This window comes from Cucumis sativus, chromosome 4, assembly GCF_000004075.3.
Source record: "Cucumis sativus cultivar 9930 chromosome 4, Cucumber_9930_V3, whole genome shotgun sequence".
Lineage (NCBI taxonomy): Eukaryota > Viridiplantae > Streptophyta > Magnoliopsida > Cucurbitales > Cucurbitaceae > Cucumis > Cucumis sativus.
Window position 1 is genome coordinate 15,075,402 of NC_026658.2, and position 24,430 is coordinate 15,099,831.

General features: G+C 31.8%; 4 protein-coding genes across 5 annotated transcripts; 3 read left to right on the plus strand and 1 right to left on the minus strand.

Moving 5' to 3' along the window:
- Positions 1-1,652: 1,652 nt before the first annotated feature.
- Positions 1,653-4,512, plus strand: LOC101215701. 2 transcript variants are annotated; one of them, XM_004147867.3, is made up of 6 exons: positions 1,655-2,196; positions 2,582-2,672; positions 3,279-3,454; positions 3,715-3,775; positions 3,866-3,924; positions 4,140-4,512. In XM_004147867.3, the coding sequence occupies exons 1-5, from the start codon at positions 2,065-2,067 to the stop codon at positions 3,880-3,882; spliced, it is 477 nt and encodes a 158-aa protein (XP_004147915.1). In that variant the 5' UTR covers positions 1,655-2,064; the 3' UTR covers positions 3,883-3,924; positions 4,140-4,512. The 2 variants fall into 2 exon arrangements, with proteins under 2 accessions (XP_011653659.1, XP_004147915.1); XM_011655357.2 differs by lacking the exon at positions 3,866-3,924 and having other exon boundaries at positions 1,653-2,196.
- A 1,093-nt stretch (positions 4,513-5,605) lies between these two features.
- LOC101215471 (rop guanine nucleotide exchange factor 7) lies at positions 5,606-9,087 on the minus strand. Its single transcript, XM_004147866.3, has 7 exons — positions 8,224-9,087; positions 8,024-8,140; positions 7,763-7,917; positions 7,288-7,362; positions 6,908-7,198; positions 6,470-6,826; positions 5,606-6,378 (listed from the first exon to the last, which is right to left on the minus strand). The coding sequence occupies exons 1-7, from the start codon at positions 8,531-8,533 to the stop codon at positions 5,887-5,889; spliced, it is 1,797 nt and encodes a 598-aa protein (XP_004147914.1). The 5' UTR covers positions 8,534-9,087; the 3' UTR covers positions 5,606-5,886.
- Positions 9,088-15,612: 6,525 nt separating this feature from the next.
- On the plus strand, positions 15,613-17,632 carry LOC105434443 (glutathione S-transferase U8). Its single transcript, XM_011655358.2, has 2 exons — positions 15,613-16,013; positions 17,092-17,632. Exons 1-2 carry the CDS (start codon positions 15,699-15,701, stop codon positions 17,431-17,433), a joined length of 657 nt encoding a protein of 218 aa, XP_011653660.1. The 5' UTR covers positions 15,613-15,698; the 3' UTR covers positions 17,434-17,632.
- Positions 17,633-22,564: 4,932 nt separating this feature from the next.
- Positions 22,565-24,151, plus strand: LOC101220464 (glutathione S-transferase U8). The gene is made up of 2 exons (XM_011655359.2): positions 22,565-22,962; positions 23,563-24,151. The coding sequence occupies exons 1-2, from the start codon at positions 22,636-22,638 to the stop codon at positions 23,908-23,910; spliced, it is 675 nt and encodes a 224-aa protein (XP_011653661.1). The 5' UTR covers positions 22,565-22,635; the 3' UTR covers positions 23,911-24,151.
- Positions 24,152-24,430: the final 279 nt, after the last annotated feature.

The window sequence follows — 24,430 nt, forward strand, 5'->3', positions numbered from 1 at the left end:
ACACCAAAAAATTGTTTAAATTGACCCATTTCCCATATGAAGCATACAACTGTGAAATGAGAGATTTCTTTATTTGTTTCATATGCTCATTTAAAAACAATTAAGAGAATTGCTATGACAAACTACATTATTGATATTTTATATTAATTAACAAAAGTTAAGTCATGAAGATATAATTTTTGCCATGAATATGATTTCTTTGTGTATGTGTGCGAACATAATTTGGTTTCTGTCTTGGGAAATTCTTGCAAACCTCAATTATACAAAATTAGAAAGAAAAAAAAGGTTAATTTTGTGATGATCAATTCTAACCACATATATAAAATATCAACCTTCATTGTGGGCTGTTGTGTCGTCATTAATTAATTATCCATGATTATTTATTTTCTTAATACAATAAAGTATATATACAAATATGAAATATCGTGTACTTCTTCATGATTCTTAAACACAAACATTTACTTTTATAATTTAACATCAATATAATAAATAAAATATTAAATAAAGTAAAAACAATCATTATCAAAATTTAAAAAAGAAAAAAACAAACTATACTTTTTAATGCGAAAACTTATTGATTGCTATCGAATCTAGGTCGTTAGAGGTATACGTTATGATATTGTCTACTCATATATATTGGGAGTTACCAAATCAAGTATAATGGATACAAGTAGGACAAAATTCACATACAACGATGTGGATAATTCATTCAACAAAATCAGTTTGAATTTGATCAAAGATGAATGGGTGGATAAAACTTTTTTTTCGGTATTAGAGTCATTAATTTTATCTATTTTTGTCACATCTGACAAGAGAAACAATTTTGTTCTTCTCTCGAGATTGTTACGTGTAAAAATGTTTTTTCAAATCATTTTCTTTTTGTCACCTTAGATGTTGTTTTATTTTTTTGTGTTGGTACACACCAATTTGTTATTTGATAATGGTACAAAAGCTGAAAAGATTGTTTGGAAGGAAGAAAAGAAAAACCCTCCCCAAAAAAAGCGAAAATAATTAAAAAAGGAGAAAAGGAAATAGTTAAAAATGGTCATAAATTGGGGTTGGAATAAAATATAAAGTTAATAAGTAACATAATAATGGTCATAAATGATTGATGATTATATAGTTAGATGATTAAGAAACAATGCAACAGCTTTGATTTGGACGAGTGATTAAGAAGAGCATGAGATGGATGAATTAATTGTAAACTAAAGTCTATTAATTAATTATATTATATTATTCAATTAAAACAATGAATTAGAAAAACCACAGCCTAAATCATATTAAAAAAATATTGGAACAAAAAAAGATGTTTAAAAAAAGGAGGTATTTCCTTTTCATTTTATAATTAAAGGATTGTTATTATGAATAATATGTATTAAGGCAAAAGGCAAAAGGGTGTTGTGGGAAAGTCAAAAAATGACATTTTATAAATTAAAAGAAGAAGAAGAAGAAGAAGAAGAAGAAGAAGAAGAAGAAGAGAAAGAGAGATTAAGGTATGGAAAAGGGAAATTGTCGTTATCGAGTGTGGGATAAATCGTGGCGACAAATGATTGGTAGTCATTGTGTGTCCCACAAAGAGGACTTACGCTCCACGTGTCATTGTTCCAATTAATTCATTTGACAGGTTGAAATACCGTAAAAAAAAAAAAGAAGAAAATTGAAAATTGAAAAAGGGAAAAGAGAGAAAGAAAGAGCGAGAGATCGAGGCAAATGAGAAATTCTTGAGATTTTGAGAGAGGTTTTAGTTCTTTTGATTCTGTTTTTTCTCCTCCATTTTCACAAAACCACCTTTTCTGCCTTATAAATTGGTGCAACGAAGTGGCAGTTTCATCATCATTTCACCTCTGCAATCTCCCCAGCATTCACGTGTTCTTTCCTTCCTTCCTTTTTTTTTTCTCTTCCTTTTTCTTCTTCTCCACCACCTCTGTTTTCTTCCCATTTCCATACCTCCATTAACAACTACTCATACCCATTAAGCTTTCTTCCTCCATTCAAACTAAAGGGCTTCTTCATAACTCAGCTTTAATTGAAGCCTAACTCTGTTTTTCACTCATTCAAATCATAATGGAAGGAAAAAAGCATGTGGGTCTTGGATCCTCTTCTTCTTCTCTCACTACTGACCTCTTCGGCTCCAATGAAACTTCCTATTCTTCCACCACTGGGATTTTTGGCTCTATTTTTGCTCCTTCTTCCAAGGTTTGTACCATTCTCCTTATTCCTTTCTGATTCTATCCGATGATCATTGGTTTTTTTTGGTTTTTGCTTGTGTTTTTGTTCGTTTTTTTTCTTCTTTTGTTTGTTTTTCAGTCCTCTCCATGGATTGTGATTCTACTTCTTTTTCTTGTTTTTAAATTCTAATCCTCTTTTTCCCTCTTTTTCTCTAATGGGTTTTGATTATATTAATGAATTGAAGCAAATTAATGATGATTTCTCAATTTAGAGCGTTTATTGACTCATGCTTTAATGCATTGTTTCCTCATTCTCTTAATGTTTAAGTAATCGAACTTGTCAATTTGTATCTTAATTTATTGATGCATTAATTAAGAATCTTAAAAAAATTATATCTGTGTTACTTGTTCAGGTGTTAGGGAGAGAATCTCTGCTCTCTCACACCAAAGAGAGAGAAAGGAATTCTGTAAATGAGCCATGGAACCCCAACGCCGGAGCTCAAGGTTTGTTTGGTGTTTTGATTATATTATATTCAAGGAGAAGCTTCAGCGTTTGGCTTCTTCTCTTAATTCCACTTTGAGGCTCCAACCTCAAAGATTGCTTATTCCACCTCTTTTTTTTTTTCTTATGGTGTTGAATTGATATATTGCATTTAAGCTGGTTTCTTGTTTCTCAGATGACTTTTTAAAGAACAAAGGAAAAAGATAACAGCTGATAGCGTTATAAGATTATGATTTTGAAGCTTCTTCCGTTGTATATAATGTTTTAAGTATTCCTTATGGCATATTCAAGTTATACATAAATATTTTTAAATGCTATGAGATTGAGATTTCTGAAAGGTGTTTTTACATAACGATGCTTTTAAAATATGGAGAAAATATATAAATAGTTTCTCAGAGAGAAATCTTCCTAAGAGCAATTTTAGGAAACAATTCACAACCAAGGCTTGATACTTTCAAAATCCAGCGGCTCTGAGGCGGCTTCTGATTGCTTATACGTGAAATTGGCTCTTCAAAGGACATCCGTCTCCATAAGCAAATCATTGAGATCTAAATTTTGTTATAAGAACTCTTCCTCATTGATATCTTTGTTTTTTTTAATCTTTGCAGATGATAATGCTAATCATACACAAAAGGAGAGTCAGGAGACGAAGAATAAAGATATGAGTTCCATTTATCAGGATCAAAGAGCACAACCATGTCATCTTAGCTCATCAATCTATTATGGGGGCCAAGATGTTTATACTCATCCTCAGAATTCATACAATTCTGGGGCGAACTCTGCTGTGAGTATATTCGACACATAAACTCATCATGTAAACCTAGTTTTGTAACGTTTCTCTTTTTGTTTTTATTCACATCACATCATTTTCTTTTGTAAGTTGACTATTTTAAAGCACTAAACATGTTAGTACTAGTTTGAAAAGTACTTGGAATTCTTTCCCCCTGTTCAAATAATTGTAACATATAGCTGGATGGACACTAAGATTGAGTATTCTCATGCCCACAATGACCCGCTTTCACTTATTCTTGTGACATGTTTCAGTACAAGAAGGAAGGGGGAGAAGATGATTCTGGGAGTGCTTCAAGAGGAAATTGGTGGCAAGGTATGAAATAGAGGCGCTTCTTATGAGAGAAATATTCAACATTATCTTTCTTTCAATACACATTTTACTCCCAATCCTTGTTGTTTGCAGGATCTCTCTATTATTAGTACTAGATCGCATGCCAAGGGTTTATATATATAATTATTAAGGTAAACTTTTAGTTTTAAAATGTTACGAACTAAGTTCTTATTATACTACCTCAAAAGAAACATGGCTGTTAATCAAAATTGTTGATTCCAAAATCACCATCCAACACCACTGGGTTTCCTTTTGAATTTCAAAGTTTCTTATCAATCCATCATTCAAATTTGTCTAATATGTTGAGATTGAGTTGTAGACTTACCTGGGACGATTTAACGTGCAGGTACATAGGATCATAGAGCTGCAGCACTACTTCTACTTCACTTCTTATTGTATGAAGGTAGACGATAGCGAGATCGTTGTGAGAAAAAAGCTGGTTGATGATCCAATTTCCAGCAAGAAAACAACAGAATCTCTTTGAAGTTAATTATTAATAGTTTTTATAAGCATCTTTCTCAATTTTACTGTAAAGAATGCTGCTGCTGCTGCTGCTTTCTGTTTGTTTGTTTGTTTAAAGCTTGGTGTTTTTAGCATAAAGGAAACGTGGGTTGTTGTTGTTGTTGTTGTTGTTTGCTTATTAGTATCATATTAGAACATGAATCAAAATCTTGAATACAGTATATATCTCGGACTGTACATGAATTGTTGTTTGGTTAGGCAAGTTCACAAAACATCTCTTATTTTTTCTACGTTTTCCTTAGAAGGGCGAAGCAATGTGAAAAGTCAAAGTAGTTGGAAGTGTCATTTTCCCATCCTTATCCAAGAGAGTTAAGGATATCATGACAGAGTTTGGATGGCTAAAGCAGTCACTTTCTTTCAAGAAGTTTTAATGGTTTTTGCTGCTTTTCCAAGGTCGTTAAGTTTGGCCGTTAAAAGGGAAAATAATTGAAAAGATGGTCGGATGGTGACAGAGATTCTGCAGCCACAATTCTTGGTGTGTTTTTTTTTTCTTCTTTTTTCTTAAAAAGATTTACTTTTTGTTATGTTCTATCTTGTCCATACCACTCATAATTCAGAAAGTAATTAATGTGCTAACCAACAAACATCAGTGTTGCGTTTAAATGAATCTTTATGTTAATTTTTAGTTCTATATACTTTATCGCCTTTTGTTTTGACGTGTTAGTTCTAAAAAGATGAGTTTGTCTTTTAACTTTCTTAATAAACACTTCAAATCTAAATTTTAAAATATACAACCGGTAATTCACTTTATACTCCAAGACATTTTTGCTCAAATAAAATATAAAAAGAGAATTAACAATGAGAACTTTTTTGATACGTATTGATTTAATTCCTGTTCTTTTTAACGAACTACCTTTCAAGTTTAACGATTCAACTACTTAAACAAATTTTTAACTTTTCAAACTCAGTGTGCACTAAATTTTCTAATTACTACTGAAATACAAATTTAGTATTACTTTGAAACTTGTTTTATATTCTAGTCTGTATTTTTCAGTTCTGTTTATTTCGTACAGGTACCATAGTATTTAAACCTACTCTTAAATGTTGAGATTAATTTCATCTGTACAAATTTTGGAAAAATATGAAACGTGTGTCTTGTATCCATTTTGTTGAACTGCATATAGAAAATTAAGACGTATTGAAATATTTGTGGATAAAACTGAGCTGAGTCTTAAAAATACAATATGTAAAGACTTTATATTTGAGATCATTAGTATGAATTCTAAAGATTTGTCTCTACAATTTTTCATATCTTAGTTGAATTAAAGGCTATTTGCCATAGCTAAAATATTTAATGAAAGATATTTACTATTTCATACGAAAAATATACCTCCTTTATACATACACAGTCGAAGCATAGGTTAGTCAAGAAGAAGATGAAGCATTTGATTTCTCATATTGACAGTCAATCACACTTCATCAACACAAATACAGCCAAATCTGAACATAAACCTTCCCAAATTTTAAATATACAATCCTATGCCTACAAAAAGAAATCCAGAAAAGTGACAATTCAAGTGGAAAAACATACACCTATTAACCTCAACTTCCTCAAAACCAACTTTGGATTCTCACTCTTCCACAACCGATCTTTGTCTGGGTGAGCTTGCTACTCCCCCCCTGTACTGAGATGCTTGCCTTTCGAGTTTTGAGTTTGTGATTGGCTCAGCTTTTTCAATTTTATTGCTCAATTCTTTTCCTCCTCTTGCTTCCACACTAAGATAATCGGTCAAAACCTTTTTTACTCCAAACCCTCGCTGGGGAATCTTGGTGCCGGGAATGAACGGTGACCTCTCTCCCTTTGCAGGGCTGGCTGTTTGCGCGGGTGAAAAGCTTGGAGTGGCAAAGGGTGTTTTATATGGAGTGCCAGAGATGGGCACTGGGAAATGCAATGGGCTGTTCTTGTGAGAAATCACACCAAGTTTGGATATAGACGAGAGTTGATGATCAGAATGCTTAGTGAGATCATCCACGTAAAGCAAATCATCAATGCGTGCAACGACGTTGAAGGCTAGGCTCTCTAAAACTCGAGAGTAGCTCTCTAAGATGGATTTCCCAACATCCTAAATGAAAAGAAAAACAAGTGTTAACTACTCAAGTTACAATGGGTGGTTAATTTAGCGAAAAGCTTTAAAAAATCTGGTAGGGACGGACCTTATTGTACTGGATCTTGCTCATATCTAGCGTTGTTTGTGGAAGACCGGGAAACCGTTGCTTTAAGCAGAGTAGTAGAGTCTCTGCTCTCTCTGCAAGCAACTCCCTTTTCTCCGAGTCAACCATCAGCTCCTTGACCATTTCCCAGGACGATTTTGAACTTTGTTTGGTTGTGTTAGTGGCAGGTTTCGAGTTAGTTCTTTTCCGCCAGACGTAGATTGAAGCCTCAACCCGGTTGGCGATCTCTGTAGCTTGATGTTCAGAAGACATTTCAAGGCAGTCAAGCAAACATTCAGGAGAGAAGTGATCCGAGGAAATATATCGATATATAAGATCTCCCAAACAGGCTCTACCATTCTGAAATAAAGTAGGATCAGAGATAAGAAAAAATCACAATGCTTTAGATATCAGAATCATAGCAACTTTTGCATCTCATACCTTCGGTAAGGCTTCGAGATATGGTTCAGGAATTTCAAGATCAGCCAGAGTTGTACTGTTTATTGCCATTGCAGCTTTTAGTATCTGGTTAGTGCTCTCGCGCTTGTGTTGCAATTGTCTCCTTGAGTTTTCTTGGAGACCACCAGGAGGAACTCGAGGAACGGGAAGCCACCATTTTTCTTCTTGACGCTGTAGCATTCTTTCTAAAGAGGAAGACCCATCAGTCTCAGGGGCAAGTATCCCTTGATCAACATACCAGAACTCACAATCTTCAAAGCTATCTAATATTTCCTGCAAATAGTTCGTTTTACCAAATTAGAATAGATCTCACAATTGATTGTATTGGAACAAAGAGACTAGCGAATGTTGGTGAGTCATACAAGAAGCATATTGTCTAGTTTTCGAAGAGCAGGAAGATTCACATAAAGATCTGAGCGTGGTCTGCATGTCATAACCTGCAGGATCATAATATACATCATCAGAAAATCGACGCTTTGCAAATACACAAACATATAGATTATCCCATTTCACATTCTAGTTGCAGGTTTGGTCAAGAGAACCGGAAATCTTATGATGACATTGAACAAAAAATCCAACTCTAATAGAGAATCAAAATAAGAGAACTGATTACTGAAGGATTTGGCGTGTGTTTCTACAGATTTTGCTTACAATAAATGAAATCAAAGATTCAGCCTATTACATACACATACATTTACATTATATACTTTTATGTTCAAAAGCTACAAAGGCAACTACATGAAAGACAAGATCAATGAAACAGATATTTCAAACAGATAAAAACTTCATTTCCAGAAAACAAAAGCCATCGGATGCTCGTTCGAAGTCATTCTGTACCTCGAGCTTGCTTCCATCAGGAAACGTTTGCCAAGTAGGAGTCAATTCGACAATGTGATCACTAACACAAAGAAGCCAATCCATCTCCCTTCTCCACATCAATTTCTTCTCTGATGGAAGAGGTTCTAATCTCCATAGTTGCCCAAACAAAGTGGCTATAATAAAACAATGAGAAAGGGAATCAGTACTATACAATCTGAAAGCAAGGTCAATCTCACATCGAGTTCAGGCAATGAGTAGGACAGAGACAAAAAAACATACCACAAAGATTTGTAATGGCATTAGATATAGCCAATGCTGTACAAACCCCATTTCCACAGCCTGACATATCTTCGCCAAGCAACAGTTTCGAAAATCTTTCCTTCATCATCTCAATCTCTATGATTCATACACCATAAACAAATTAATACAGATTCTATGGAGAAACCCCAGAAAGGAAAAAAGGGTTTAATGTAAATTACCTGATGAAGAGGATACTTTCTTCTCCAGCTTCCTATTATCAACATGGTTTTTATCACCATTAACAACACCATTAGCTTTAATACAATCGGGTGCCTCAGCTTTTCGAGTAGACCAACTCGATGAAGAAGGGGGCGACGAATCCTCAGAACCACTATGACTGTGCTCCTCAAGCCCTGTGGTTTCTGATGTAAGAAAATCAGAGCTGGAACTACTCTCACGCCCATGTTCTTCAATCAAATGACCAAGCGTCTCATTTTCAAGCACAATGTGGCCAATAGTTTGGCTCTTTTCAATCAAACTCTCCTCCATTACAATTTCCCTTCCTGAATCACAACCATAGCACAAAATCAGGGAAACCCACTTCGAACCCACCCAGTTGAAGCCTTATCAAGCAAAACCCACCTCCCAAACACAAATTGGGAAGGAGATTCCAAAACCCAGATAGCAAAATCAAAGAAAATGGGGTCTGAAATGATTTGGGGCCACTCTTCGAAGGGTCGATTTCGCTATATCCAAAAGGGTTCACCTAAAATCAAGCAAGGATGATAATGAAAAGGGAATGTGTATGTATAAACGGTTAAAACACAGAAAGGAAAGAGGTGGGTGAATTTAAATGGAGGTGGTACTCATGATTACTGTGAGTGGATGAACACACATGAAGTGGGAGAGACAAGAAGAAGCGGTGTCCGCCATTGATATTTATGAGAGGTGGACAGAACATCCATGGTCCCAAAACTTTAAGCAGACACTAAGATGGCGGTGAGGCTGTGTGTGTCCTCCAAACACTGTAAAGGCCTTTGCTTTGCTTTCCTTAAACGAGGGTTCTTGAATCATAGATGTGGGAAGGGGAAGTGGGAATCATAGTGATTAAAATAACTTTTGGGGTTTCAAAATTTATTTTCAATTTTAAAATTTGTGCTATGGGAATCGTGAAACAGATGATCCCCCCATTTAATCTATGCAAAATTAACATAATCCTTGGATCCTCTTCAATTTCTCTTTTTCTTTTTTCTCCCTTCAAACATTATTTTACTTTTACACCAACTGAAATTTTATAATTTTGTAATTATTTTTCTTTTTTAACTTTTTGTTCAAACCCAATTTAATTATAACCTTAGATGATTAAAAAAATTGAGTTTTTAAAAGTTAAAGAATAGAAAAACAAATATAAAAAAAAATAAGAACATATATATATAAAAAACAAAGGTCATAAAACCACAATGATATTTTGAAAAGGAAAAAAAAAAAAAAAACTAGAAATGAAGAAAAGAATATAGTTAAAATCTTAAATATAAAGCAACCAAATAGTTTGGTAAGTACAATAGATATGAAGCAAAAGCCAAAAAGAGTAAGAAACACAAAAAAGAGAGAGAGAGAAGTAGTAGTTGTTAGTGTTGTTGATGAAGTTGAAATTTGAAAGTATAGTTTTTGTGGAATATTAATTTGGTACCTCTCTTTTTTTGTTAACTTTCCTTAGAAGACTTGTTTGGCTTGAATTCATTACTTCCTATTATTCTAAACCAAAAATGAATTATATTTGTTTGGTTATGATGATGATGATTTTGGTGCTTCTTATTCTAACTTCTAACCAAAAACACTTTTTTAACTTTGTTTCTCAACCTTCTTTCACCAACGGCTATCACTTGTGTTTGATTTTTGAAGCCCATAAGAGGGGAAACACTAAACCAAAAGATACCTTAATCTTCTTCCTCAAGCTATCCTACTTCCCTCCATCACCCCATCACTCCATGCTCTTGCTTTTGCTTTTTTTAATTATTCTTTTGCTTTTCATTTATTGATTCTAACATCCATTCACCAAAATTTGAATTCATATCATTTCAATCAACCTCAACCTAACAAATCTCAAACTTATTTAATGTAAGTTTCATGAAGTATGTATATTATTTTTTGCGAGCGGTGAGATTTTGAAGTTTTTGTTAGGATCGTCCGTGAAAATGAGTTGGTTTAAACAATTCATCCAAAAATTAAAGAAAAGTCTGCAAAAATAGCAAAAAAGTTTATGATAGTAGTGCTTGTGTCACTTACATTTTTTAAATTGTAAAAATAGCAAATTTAAAAGTAGATTATTATCTAATTACTGTCATATTTGTCAAATTTGCAATATGACAAAAAAAAAGTGTTAGAATTGTTTTTCTCTATTTTTTTTTGTCATCCCCTGCAATTTTCCGAAATTCTACTTCTAGTTTTATTTTGTATATTGTGATTTCATTGTAATTACTGGTTATCTTTTATAATAAAAAATTATTATATTTGTTGAAAATATAATAAAATTTTAAAATCTAATCAACCCGATAGATATTAGTTTCTATCAATCATTGTAAGATCTATATACTGATAGAAGTTATATATCAATTATTGATAAACACTAATAAAAGTCTACCGATTTTGATTTTGAAATTTTGTTATAGTTTATATATTTGGATTCATTTTGTTATATTTGAAAATAAAAGAAAAATATTATTTTAATATTTTAGTGATTATTATATTCTATTGAATGGCATGCTTTGAATAATTATTGAAAATAATATCATTAAGCAAATCATCAACTTATCTAATCATTATCATATTCTCACAAATTTGATTATAATACTTTTAAAAATAAAATATATATCACTTTATGTAAGAATTTAAAAACTCTAATTTAGTGAATAAAAAACTCCAATATAGATGGATACTTTTTCGCACAAAAGAAAAAGGATACCTTTTGAGTTTTTTATGTTATTTTTTCTTAAGTTAAATATTTATGGAAGAAGATTCTTAAAGTGTTATATGATTGTGTCTATACATATATATATATATATACACATGTGTGTAGTGCAACATATGTAGGCTCTTCCAATATTGCCAATGAAATACATCGGTAGAATATATGGATTTTGTAGATAATTGAAAAATAAGTAATTCAATATTCCAAACATATTTACGTTTCATATTTTAATTATATGTGTTTTGGTTACTCACTCAGAAATTAAATTTTAATTAAATGTTAAAGATGTGTTGTTGAAAATATCAGTATAATTATAATATAAATAATTATTAGTTCAATTTATGTTAAAAAGTTTCTATAATTATTGTTTTGTAAATCACATGCCATATTCTCAACCACTAAATCAACTATAAATTTTCCAATCTCACGCTAAATCCACTCATGGACCGGGAACGTGCCCTTCACATTCCTGATTTTTGTAATTTAATATTAATTTTGAAGTGTTAAATTATAATATTATTTTAAATAATGCTTTATTTTTATTATATTTAACATTTGGTATGGTGACTGTGCTCCTCTTTAAAACCCCAAGGTCCTAGGTTCAAATACGCCACTTTATCCACTTACCATCTTTAACTCATTCACATGTCAAAAACCCATCAAATCTCATAAACTATACACTATAATCCAAACAAAAACTATAATTCATTCAATGGCTTCAATACAATCACGTAACCACGATATAATTATAATAATGTTCATGCCACAGTAAACGACATTAACAACCAAAACTAGAACCAACACGAAACGTTTGTAAATATCAACAAAAGCCACAAACTCACTGGAATACGTTACCAAAATGACCTTCCTTTACAAAAACCGACAAGGCTAACGGCAGCCCGACGATCGGCATGGCTGGTTGGGCGGTGGACGACAACTTAAGAAGAGAAGATTGAGACTGAGGTGGTGCATGCACAGGATGAAGGAAGGTGAAACCTTTTCTAATAATAACGTTTTTTAAATACTCCTGCTTTCCATGGCCTATTAATAACTTTATAACAAATAAAAAATTGTTATTATTTAACTATATAGTTTTTTTTTCTTTTCTTTTTTCAACTTAAATAAAGCATTATAATTGTCCTAAAATCTTCCAATATTTCAAAACCTTAACAAAACAATTAGAGAAAATTACTTGAATTAATTATTTGGGATATGTTATGAATTGGGTCCAAGTTCATTTAAAGCCCACCAAAAACATCTATATAAATGGATCTCTTTTTTTCATTCATTTTCGGAGGGAAGGAAAGACGTTGAAAAAAGAATTGAAGGCAAATGCTCTTTGAAGATTGGTGTTACGAAGTTCTAGGGAATATAACATAGCTACTCTCAAACTTTGAAGATTTGAAAAATATAACATTGTCTCACAAGATTTGGAGTTCATATATGATCAAAGTTCTAAAATTTTGAAGAATATGACCTTTCAAACGATGAAGATCAAAGTCTTAATGGTCTCAAATTTTGAAAAATGTTCTAAATTACTCTTAAATTTTAAGAAACTGAAACTCTTAAGCTATGAAGATTTGAAAAATATAATTGAGTTCTCGAAGTTTTAAACTTGATTCAACATAATCCTTCAAGACCAACAATTCTGAAGGTTGATCCTTCAAGAAGATCAACAAGTCTAGAGACCAATCATATCTAAAAAAATCAACAAGCTAGAAGTTTGAAGTTTATCTTTTGAGAAAATTATCGTTATGTCACGAATACTTTGTTCAGGTTGGGGATGTTAGTGGAAGTTAAGTAGAAACTTTCCATCATTGCCATTGTCCAAGAATTCTCACAATATAATATTGTTCTCTTATTCTTCTTTTTAACAAATAATTTGATTCCATTTCCTTTCATTTCTTTCATAAGCGTTTGTATTGGAGTGTCATTAAATTGTGCTTTCAAACCAACCCACAATATAGTATGTTTTAGAAATTATATTTATGTAGGCTTAAATTTATAAGAGTAATTTAATAAATTATTAGAGTGTGCATATGAGATAATTTTGGTCGAACTTCTTGTAATATATATCTATTTCTATTATCAATTAATATTGATTTCCCCCACACAAAAAAAGGCAGGAGATAGGGTTGATTCAGTTTCTTGGTGCATGGAGGAAAGCTGATAGAAGTCAAAGAGAAAAGGAGAGAGAAGGCTGCATTTAGAGGAAGCATGAAATTAGTCATTGGAAAATGGAAAGAGTTTAGAATGAGTTAATAATTATTAAAGGCAAACAATAGCAAAATTCTTTGGAGGAGACAATATTGGGTTAGTTGGACATTGTAGGCATTTTCATAGGCCAATGGGTTCCTATTATGCAAACAGCTGATCTTGAGTCCTTTAAAACTATTTTGAGCAGCCACACGTTCCCAAATTAAAACTAACCAGATGGACTCAAGATCTTATGAAACAAGACCTAACTTTTGCATATGCTCCAACTTGATTTACACCAAAATAAATTAAAGGTGGCTTTCTAACATAATGGTAAATTGTATACTTGTTGTTGTACTTTGTTCTGCCTACTGGTTATCTCATGGATGGAACAAAATGCCAAGATCGTTCAATAACCGAACCACCTAGTTACCTTGCCAGGTGAAATCGGAAGCTGCAAAACAGGAACAAGTTAGTATATGGCTGAGCCGTGGACACGCTCTCTTTAAGACGTTTCGTGACTTTGCTCTCTTTGTGCAAACAAATTGATCGTCTCGTCATCCCCAAGATAAAACAACCTTGGTCTTCAATTGGTTTTGCTCCACTCAACATACACACATTTGCTTGGAAGACTTCTCTATTACAGAGAGGAAATCGTTTATGCGTGCTTTCAGGAAGAAAGTAATATATGACTTATATATATATATATATAGTAATAGGTGGGAAAAGCAACCAATGACCACAAAAATTAATGAGAAAACTTGGGAGGCAATCAAACGGTTTATTTAGAAAACCGAAAACCATTTAATTATAAAACAGTTTTGGTTTTTGGAAAGTCAAAGAAAATCGTTTTATTATAAAGAAAACGTCGTCTCGCGTGTGGAGATATGGACATATCCACATTTGCCTATCTCATCTCTCCTTCGAAAACTTAGGTATCTTGAGGGCCTAAACCCATGAATGAAACAACGAATATATGAGGAGACTCTTGGGAATGCAAGTTTTGAAAAAAACAATAATATATTTTTTCTTTCACAAATTTTTCATCCAACAATTCCCACCTGAAAGTTTTTTACTATCAGTACTATAATCTCAATCTCATAAATAAAATATTGAAGAAGAAAACAACACTAAACTATTTTAAAAAGTTATTTAAGTATTTATAATATGTCATATATATGTAAATTATATTTTTTTAGAATTACATATGGAAGTGTCTTCCTCTGTCAATTAACCAAGCTAAGTAAGCAAAGAGAGGAAGGAAAAAGTAAAGAGAGTTAGAAAGTAACTTGGAGTGGAAGTGAAGGAATGTTTTGAGAGTAAAAAGAGTATTATCTACAAAAGTATTCATCCTAATTTGTAAATTTTCTAAATGAAAGTTTCATTCTTTCAAGTGAGTGTCTCTTTCTCTTGTGCTAATTTCTTCGACGGAAAATTATGTCACCCATTTAGCATTTTATATACACGAGTTACCAGAATAATTAAGTAAAGATATATATTTATATATATATATATATATATGTTTAAATAGATTCACACATATATGTTGTTTTTTACTATTCACACGTATATATATATATATTTATATATGTTGAGAAGATCAGTAATCCAATTTGATTTCTTGAGAAGACTAATCCAAATATATCTATTTGATATATGGAGTTTTGAAGTCTTAGCATGCTAACTACTACTGGTCATACAAATAATAATTATTTGTATCTTCAATTAATGATTCTCAAAATGTTCAAGTTTGCTTCTTCTTTTTTTCTCCCTTTTTTAAAAAGAATATATATTATCAGCAAAAGAATCCCATAACATTTAACAGTTGTTCTCAATATTGTATCATCCCATTGTTTGTTTAACATTTTACATTATCAATTAAATACAACATGCATCTCCTCTCATGATAATTCATTAAATGTCTAAGAAATGATTATGCATAATTTCCACCATCAATTAATATATGTATATGTATATTATCTTTGCTTCAGCTTGGATGCTGTAAGTTCCTCTCATTTTTGTTGATAAAGTAACCATTGTTAGCTTTATCTCATCTCATGGTAATTCATACTTCTACTTGTTTGAAAGTTCAAACATCAAGAATAAGAAACACAACGAATAGAGCTTCAATCAATTGACATAAAAATCAGACTTGAAATAATTTTATTGTGTAGCAAGACAACCCCACCACATGATCCTAAATATGTTTTCTTTTCTTCCCACACAAAGAAATTTCCAACACTTACGTAGCAGCTTACCCCACCAGTTAGCCTCCACCTGAGGCAATGGAAATATTATTATTTTCTGCTTTATTTTCAACGGTTGAGGTCTGAGTTTTTTCCAAAAAGATCATATTTTCATCAAGTCATCGAAGTTGTACCATTGTATCCTAATTTTCCATGTAAAAGGTGACCCACCACACTTCTGATCTCATTAATAAAACAGACCCGTGATTGTTGTAAATAAAGACATAACTCTCCAAAACACATCTAATCTCCCTTACAAAATTAAAGCTAAGACATAGCAAAAACAAAAAAACAAATTAATTAAATGGAGGGAGGAGTTGAGGTGTTTGGATTTTGGCCAAGTCCGTTTAGTTTGAGAGTGGAATTGGCTCTCAAACTCAAAGGCATCCAATACCAATACGTTGAGGAAGATGTATTAAACCAAAAGAGCGATTTGTTGGTGAAATACAACCCAATTTACAAGAAGGTTCCTGTTCTTGTTCACCATGGAAAACCTATTTCAGAGTCTCTTGTAATTCTCGAATACATTGAAGAAACGTGGAAACACAGTCCCATCTTGCCCCAAGATTGCCATGAAAAAGCTCTTGCTAGGTTTTGGGCTGCCTATATCGATGGAAAGGTACACAAACATTATTGCTGCCCTCAATTTTTTTTTTATTATTCATTTTTCCTGTGTATTTTTGCAATCACTCTCAACTTTTAACCGTAAAAGTTGGATTGTGTTGTAGAAATGGTACAAATTGAGCCGTCAAGCTTATGAAATTGTTACAATTTCTAGTTTGTACTGTTGCTTTAAATTTAAATGTTTTATAACTATCGGGCTTGTCTCTAGCCCTCTCCCACCTCCTGTTCTATACTTTTGTATAACTACTGGGCTTATCTCTAGCCCTGGAGATGTCCGAGTAGTTGGAGCCATAACGAATGGTTTTAACCAATGGTTTTTTGTTATGTTATTTGATAACAATATTTTTTTTAAAAGTGCATGTTTAAGTTTTGAAAAAAAAACATAGGCTTTGAAAACAAAAATACTTACATACATCTTTTGTGTATTTCACCAAATATAGACAGCTGACAAATGTTTAGCTTCTTACTTCATTTCTAATTTTTGTGCATGCGGTTAGGATACACCAAGTCTTACTCTTTGAAATTTTGTAAGAGTTCAAATATGCTGTTATATATGAAAGATGAAGTCCATGTTGGGAAAAAAACTCCAGTTTATAGAAAGCAAGAATAAACAAAAATAAAAAACTATAAAAGAAAACACACAAATTTACGTGAACAACTCTACTGAGAAAACCACAAGCTATTGGTAAGAAATCCCATTTTGCAAATTTTTTTTATTAATCACACAAAATTCTCTCTGCGCTACCTCTCAAAGCATTTGTTTGTATATGTCACTCACACCTTTTCTCCACTATCTTAGTATATAAGCCAAAAATAAAATTTAATTAGAACTAGTACACCCAAATTTTGAAGCGTTCTTAACTATACAACAATTTGAAAACCAAGCCAAAGATTTCTGTTTATAGTGTTTGGAGTTCGATCGCTTAATTGAATAGGATTGCACACTCTTCTTGTTATATCCTGCTTGTACAAATTACCATTATAAGCATGATTAGATGAAAAGAATCATAATTTTTTAACAAGCAAATGGTAATAAAACAGAAGTAACAGTAATAATTGATTTTGATTTTCAGGTAGTGTCTGCTTTAGGAAAAGTTTGCGGAAGCAAAGGAGAAGTGATAGAGGAAGCAGTAGAAGAAGCAAAGGAGGCATTGGAACCACTTGAGAAAGAGCTTAAAAGCAACAAATTTTTTGGGGGAGAAAAAATTGGGTTTTTGGACATTGTGGGCATTCTCATAGCCTTTTGGATTCCTGCCAGTGAAGAAGCTTTAGGGATTGAAATGTTAACAGCCCATAAATTTCCAAACCTAATACAATGGATTGAAGAACTTGCCAATGACAATGTCGTGAAGGAGCTTATCCCTAAAAAGGATGACCTTGTTACCCATATGAAAACTGTTCTTGGAAAAAACTAGCTAAAAGATCATTTCAAGTTATACATTGTGTTAGTGATGCGATCTCACTTCCTTTGTTTGTTTTAATTGATTTAATTTAGTTGAGATTCGGTGGTTGAGTTTGTTCGGATCTTTCTTATGATATCTCACTAAAGAGGTTTGGATTATTATTTAGTTTGTTCAGATTAATATATAAAGAAGTCTTTGTGGTTCTGCATTATTTTTTGGAAAGAGATATTCTGAAGAGTGGTTGATGTTGAGGATGCACTTTCAAGAACCAACATGAATATAAGAACATGAAGCTATGATTGCAAGTGGTCATTCATTAACGGAGTGATCCTATTAATGTTATGATTATTGTTATTGTACAATATAGTTTTGATGGCTGAGTTTGTCCATGGTCGTTAAAGTGTTGTACCCTCAGTCCATTGTAATGATCAATTATCATATGTCGTCTAAAACGGTGCTATAACAACCCGTACAACAATAATATGTATGTGTTTTCTCATATGTTTTATTTCAATAACTGGAATATGAACAAAGATGATTGTGATTTTATGATTGATTGAAAAGTTGGAAAAAGAAATCTTCTTTGTATGCACGCGCGGTGCGAGAGAGAGAAGAAAATCACGAAAGAATATATGTTTGTATATATAGAAATTTCTAATTACTAAGAAATGGAGTTTTAAATAAGAGATGTGGTATTCTATGATATACGAATTTTGGTGATTGATTGCCGAGAATGCAAGTGGAAAAATCTCCACCAAGGCGACATATTGATTTAAGGAAAATTCCACCTGGTGGGATAAGAACAAAGGAGCTTGAGCTGAGAATGAGGGCTGGTTGATTTTCAACATAAATTTTGATGGTCCTGTCCGACCCCAATATAATTGAGTCATGAGGTAGAAAATCTCTGATTGGAATGGAAATGGAAGATCTCATCATGTAAAATGAAAAGATGTTGCGATCTCTATGAAATATATATGAATTCTTACTAATTTCACTAGATATTAGTTTAATTTTGAGATGAAATTTATGCTTATTGATCTATTATTATAATAACATGTTTGCTACACCCATGATTGATGGAGATAGAAGTTTTATTAAAAGAAAAAATTTAGATTGCAACACCAAGGGTTAAAGAGTCTATATATATATATATATATATATATATACACACACACACACTAGATATATGATATTCAAGACATTCTTCCAATGCCCTAAACAAAGTTCATGTTCCTCAGTCCTCACAAACCACTAACATTCTCTAGAAAGTAGATAATACAAAACAAAGAAACCCACACATATGGGAGTACATAATATAAACTTAATTTTTAAAATAAAAAAAAACTAAAAACGAAATCATGCCAAACAGGGTTCTAGTTTCTCATTTGTTTTTCGAATTTTCTGTGTAGATGTATTTGTATATACACACAGCTTCTAGGTGAAATGATGAAAGCAAGGAGCAGGCAGGGAAAGGAGAACGAAGAGCAGTAGCAGAGACATGTGAAGCATTGAAAACACTAAAAGAAGAGCTGAAAGTGAAGAGATTCTTTGGAGGAGAGACGCTGGGATTTGTGGACATCGTCACCAACTTCATAGCGTATTGGATTCCAGCCATCGAAGAAAGTCTTGGCCTCGACGGTTTGTTGAGCACTGAGATGGAGAGACTTCCAAACCAACGGCGATGGTGCAATGAGTTTGAAGAACACGCCATTGTCAAAGTTATTCCGCCTCCAAAACAAGACCTCCTTGCTTTCTTTATATCTCAGTTTGGAACCAATGTTGCTTCCAAATAAATGATATCGTGCTTGCATTGATCCTAAACTTTTAAACATTTTAAATTTGTAATAAGTTTTCTAGTTTTGTATCTATTTGGTATCTATATAATCTAAAAATTAAAAGTTCTAATACAACTTAAAATTAGTTTTAATTATGTATCAAATAGATTTATGAAAAGTCTTCTTTTTTCAAATTCACGTTATGTGGTAGCTATCTATATTATTCTTACAAATCAAATCAAATGATTTAGAGTGGTCCTAAACAATTGATGGATGGTAATAACTCAAATCTTTTTAAGATAAAACTTAAAATTAGGAAGGATTGAAGTATTGAAGGCCGAGAAATGAACTCTATCATGCTGACTGATATAGACAAGTGAATTAGGAGAGAATGTTATTTTAGTAAGTGATATTGAAATTGTACTCTAGAGTACTTAACCATGTGTATCGATGGAATCAGATAAAACACCTTATATATATATATTATTCTACTCTACATAGTTATGGATACAACTTAATACACTTACTAAATCATTAACTAGTTTGAGCTTTTCGAGCTCTGTGGCTTTTGGTCTGCTTCCGTTGGGTTTCTTCTCCTGGTTTCAATGATCTCTTTATATTTTTTATATTGTTTAAAACTAAATTTACTTTAATTTTTTTAAAAAAAACTAAATTTAGAATTAGGGGTGTTTGAAATTTATCTTTAAATGTTTAATTTATTATTTTGAGTTTATATTTAACAAATCACATAAAAATTTGTATCATATCTGAAAATTTTGATAGTCATCCATTTGGCTAGAAATAATAATCAAAACTATTGTAAACAACGGTAGATTTAGTATAGATCTAGAAGAATTTTTCCCAACTTTATGTTTTTTATATAATAATAATAATATATGTATATAAGTATACCATGTTAAACATCACTCCTTACATTTTTTTCGTCGATATTTTTACTGAAGTATAACAAAAATTGAAATTCAGGTTATGCCGGCGGTACTGAGAGTTGCAAGAAGCCAAGAAGACGAAAGAGAGAAGGGTATAGAAGAAGCGGAAGAGACACTTGAACCACTTGAGAAAGAGCTTAGTAACAAGTCATTCTTTGGAGGAGACAAAATTGTATTTGTTGAGACATTGTAGGCCTCATTTTAGCCGGCTGGATTCCTGCAACTGAAGAAGCTATAGGGTTTGAGCTTTTATCAGCCCACAAGTTTCCAAATCTAACCAAATGGAGCCAACATTTTGTGAACCATAGCGTTGCAAAGGAAGTTTTACCTGAAAAAAATTTCCTTGTTAACTTTTTGAAGAATGTTACGTTTCGTCCAAAAAACAACTAGATCAACATCATCAAATTGGGAGTGAAGAAGAGTTTTATATATGTTTGAATTTATATCCCCTTACTGTGGGGGGAGTGTGAATTTTTCTTTTTATGTAGTTTTATTATTCTAAATAAAGGTGAAAGTGCTCGTAAATAAACTTCAATTATTTTCCCTCAAGTTTCTACTTCGATTTCTACTCTTACTCTATATCTACTATCCTCTAATTCCATTTTTATTGTATATAAAATTTCCCGTCTTTTGAGAGTTTGTCATCACAATTTATGTGATTATTTTATGCAATTCAGGTGGTGATTTTTAGGCTAATTAGAATGTATAGTTACCTTTTTAGTTATTTAATTATACTTAGGATTTAGCTCAGTTCTTTGTGTAGCGATCTCTTGCTTTTTGGCTTCCACCATATCCGCCTTTAGATCCATACTACTGTCGACCAGATCAGATCCTTGCAAGTCCGTTCGATGTCGTTCATTCTCAAGATCTGAAATGAGAGAAAATAATTCATATATATAATTAGCTTATTTTAAGAGTTGAAGACACTAATGTAATAAAGAACTGATTTTAAGGCTGTTGATGTACAAACCCCTATTTTAAATGGCAAAATCCTCTTGTAGCTAATTGGATTCAAGCCATTGTTGAAGAAAGTTTCAATCTGGACGATGCGTTGAGCAGTGATTAGATAGAGATGCTTTCACAAAGCTACAACAATGGTGACTTGAAAACTTAAAAAATGAAAAGTGTATTTTGTTCTATTTATTTTGATCGACCGTCTATTCTCCTTCATTCTTGTAACTTTGACTGAGTTTGATTTCGACAATGAATGGAAAATAAAATTATAAAATAAAAGGCTATGATTAATATTGTTGAATTAGTAAAAGAACTAAGCTATATATGAATAATGAGAAATTAATGGTGGTTTAAATATAGAGGAGGGCACATGTGTGTGGTGGGAGAAAGAGGGGTCATAGCTGGTTTATTTATTTACATTTAGAAGAGAAGTCTCTTTAGTATAATATATTAATATAAGGGTATGGGTAATGATAAATAATGGTAATGGACACCATTTTTATTCTATAGTATGATGAAGAGTCCCTCGTGGGCATTTATTGATGAAGTATCCCTGTTTGTCAGATGAAAGGATCACACTTTCAAATTTTTTTATATATTTCATTTTTAGTTTTTTCATTCTATATCTATAGAAGTTCTTTTTAATTTTAAAGAAATCATACATTTTCATTCAAATATTTTTCTTTCAATTTTCACATATTTCACGTGTGAATTTCAAAAATTACCATCCATTTCCACAATTTTTCTTAATGTTTCATCGATATCGATATTTTCATAAAATTGAGACCTTGATATTTTCACCCACAATAAAAATTGAAAGGGTTAATAATGATGTATATAACTATATATTTTTTTATAAAAAATTACAAAGGTAATAAAATCAATCCACGATAAATACACACCATAATTAAAGTTAAAAGAATGTATTTAATTTACCAATCTAAATTATAATTATTTAATGATATTGAAGAAAACAAGTAACGTGTTCATAGATTAGAGGAATATTAAACCGTTTTATATAGTTAATATAACATAAAATATGAATGATACATGTATTACTTAAAAATTTATTAAGTACAAATAATATATTTGTATTCAACAATCAACAACAAATTAAAAGTAACAATAATGATTAATTAATTGATTAATGATGCTTCATTATTTTTGAGTTATAAAAATCCGAGAATCTTGGAAAGCATAAAAATAAACCAATATGAGCTGAATTTTAATATTTTCTTAATAAGATCCTAACTTTTAAAATGTGAAACAAACCAAGATAATTAAAGTCTGTATGAACAGTTGATGTGAAACAAATAGGAAATAATAGATATTAAAGTGAAAGATCAAAAGGCGAATATTTTGTAAATGAAAAAAAAGTAAAGAAATAATTGGAGACTTACGTAGCGGCTTACGACACCGGTGATCTCCACCTCACGAAACCTTATCCCAACCTTTCCTATAAATTAAAACATAACAATCAAAAGTAGACAGTCCCTTTCATTTACTTTCTTTTCAGAGAGGGAAAGAAAAAAATTAACATGGCCGGAGAAGAGGAAGTGAAAGTGTTTGGTTTCCGCTCAGGTTCGTATAGTCGGAGAGTGGAGTTAGCTTTTAAACTCAAAGGCGTCGATTATGAACACATTGATGAAGATTTGCTTAACAACAATAAGAGCGATTTGTTGCTGAAATACAACCCAATTTACCAGAAAGTGCCGGTTCTTGTCCACAATGGAAAACCCATTTCAGAGTCTCGTGTAATCCTTGAATACATCGACGAAACTTGGACCCAAAATTATGCCATCTTGCCTACAGATCCCTATGAAAGAGCTCTTGCCAGATTCTGGGCTAAGTATATTGATGAAAAGGTACGCTTTTACAAGTTTGACCCCTAAAATTTTAACACTTTCCTTTTTTTTTTTTTTTTTTCTTATTTAAGTAAAATTGGAATAGATAGTATGTATTATCGCAATTTTAATCTCCCAGGTTTAAAGTCGGTATCTATTTGATAGTCAAATTAAATTTTCAAAACAATCGCTGTGGTTCTTCACTAAACACAGTTGGTTTACGCGGAGAATTAATTCGAGCTTATATGTGGCTCCTTTTCCTTTCTTTCTTGACTTCTTCTCTCTTCCTCTCTCCAGGAGAAAATTGGAGAAAATATCCTTACGAATGTGAAGTAGCCAAATAAATAGATCCCAAAACAACTAAAATCCAAAATTGATCCCCTAGAGTGGTAGATACATAATTAAATCTGATTTAAAAAATGGTAGCAGAGGGCAGTAGTATGATTTAGAATGTTCATTTCTGTGTTCAAATCTCTGGATCAATGTTTCCTTTCCATTAATATAGAAGGTTCATTTTTCTCCATTGAACCAAAAACCTAAGTAAATTGAAGCAATTCAAATATTATAGTTCAAATGGAACAGGTATGTTATTGTTAAAAGAGTATTGTTTTTGAATTTAAGGTTGTGCCTGCGATAGAGAAAGCTTTTAGAAGCAATGAAGAAGAAAGAGAGAAGAGAATAGAAGAAGCTCAAGAGATGCTAGAACCACTTGAGAAAGAGCTTCAAAACAAGTTATTCTTTGGAGGAGACAAAATTGGATTTGTTGACATTGTAGGTCTGGTTATACCAGGCTGGATGCATGCCAGTCAAGAAGCTGCAGGCTTTGAAGTTCTAACAATTCACAAATTTCCAAACCTAAACAGATGGATTCAAGATTATTTGAACCACAGCGTTGCAAAGGAAGTTCTACCGCAAAAGGATTTTCTTGTTGCATTTTTGAGCAAAGTTGTGTTTGGTAGAAATAACTAGCTCTTCAGAATATGAAAAGATTTAGTTATTGAACCAATAGTGTTGATTGAATTCTTGGAGTTTTTAGAAGTTACGAGGGACTAAGTAATATTTATGGTTTTTAACTACATTTTGTGTCCTAATTAATAAATGAATGTTTAGTTGAATCAAAAATCACATGCATTAGAAATTAAGCTGGCAAGTTTGGATTTATTTTGTTGGTGCTTTTGTTTAATATAATTTTATGGTGAGTGTTTCTTAATTTCTAATGTTTAATTACATATTTATGATCATATCTATATCTAGCTATACTATATTAAAAAAAAGAGAGAGAATATGTTAAAAACATTTTTGGACAATTATGTCCCTTCTATGATTCATATATATATATATATATATTTAAAAAAATATATTGTTGATATGAACTTGTAAATGGTAAATTTATTATTTGACTATATAAATAAATAACTATTCTTAAAAAATACTAATAAATATAAAGAAACCCAAAAGTTTATTACAAAGGTATTTTTTTTCTTTTAAT

What these genes read in the sequence shown, in the direction of transcription:
- LOC101220464 (XM_011655359.2), top strand. Translation starts at nt 22,636, where the DNA reads ATGGCCGGAGAAGAGGAAGTGAAAGTGTTTGGTTTCCGCTCAGGTTCG. An exon ending in CTAAGTATATTGATGAAAAG is followed by an intron (nt 22,963 to 23,562) that starts GTACGCTTTTAC and finishes TTTGAATTTAAG; the next exon opens with GTTGTGCCTGCGATAGAGAA.
- LOC101215701 (XM_004147867.3), top strand. Translation starts at nt 2,065, where the DNA reads ATGGAAGGAAAAAAGCATGTGGGTCTTGGATCCTCTTCTTCTTCTCTC. An exon ending in TTTTTGCTCCTTCTTCCAAG is followed by an intron (nt 2,197 to 2,581) that starts GTTTGTACCATT and finishes TTACTTGTTCAG; the next exon opens with GTGTTAGGGAGAGAATCTCT. An exon ending in CCCCAACGCCGGAGCTCAAG is followed by an intron (nt 2,673 to 3,278) that starts GTTTGTTTGGTG and finishes TAATCTTTGCAG; the next exon opens with ATGATAATGCTAATCATACA.
- LOC101215471 (XM_004147866.3), bottom strand. Translation starts at nt 8,533, where the DNA reads ATGGAGGAGAGTTTGATTGAAAAGAGCCAAACTATTGGCCACATTGTG. An exon ending in CTGATGGAAGCAAGCTCGAG is followed by an intron (nt 7,363 to 7,762) that starts GTACAGAATGAC and finishes ATGATCCTGCAG; the next exon opens with GTTATGACATGCAGACCACG. An exon ending in GCAAGATCCAGTACAATAAG is followed by an intron (nt 6,379 to 6,469) that starts GTCCGTCCCTAC and finishes CTTTTCATTTAG; the next exon opens with GATGTTGGGAAATCCATCTT.
- LOC105434443 (XM_011655358.2), top strand. Translation starts at nt 15,699, where the DNA reads ATGGAGGGAGGAGTTGAGGTGTTTGGATTTTGGCCAAGTCCGTTTAGT. An exon ending in CTGCCTATATCGATGGAAAG is followed by an intron (nt 16,014 to 17,091) that starts GTACACAAACAT and finishes TTTGATTTTCAG; the next exon opens with GTAGTGTCTGCTTTAGGAAA.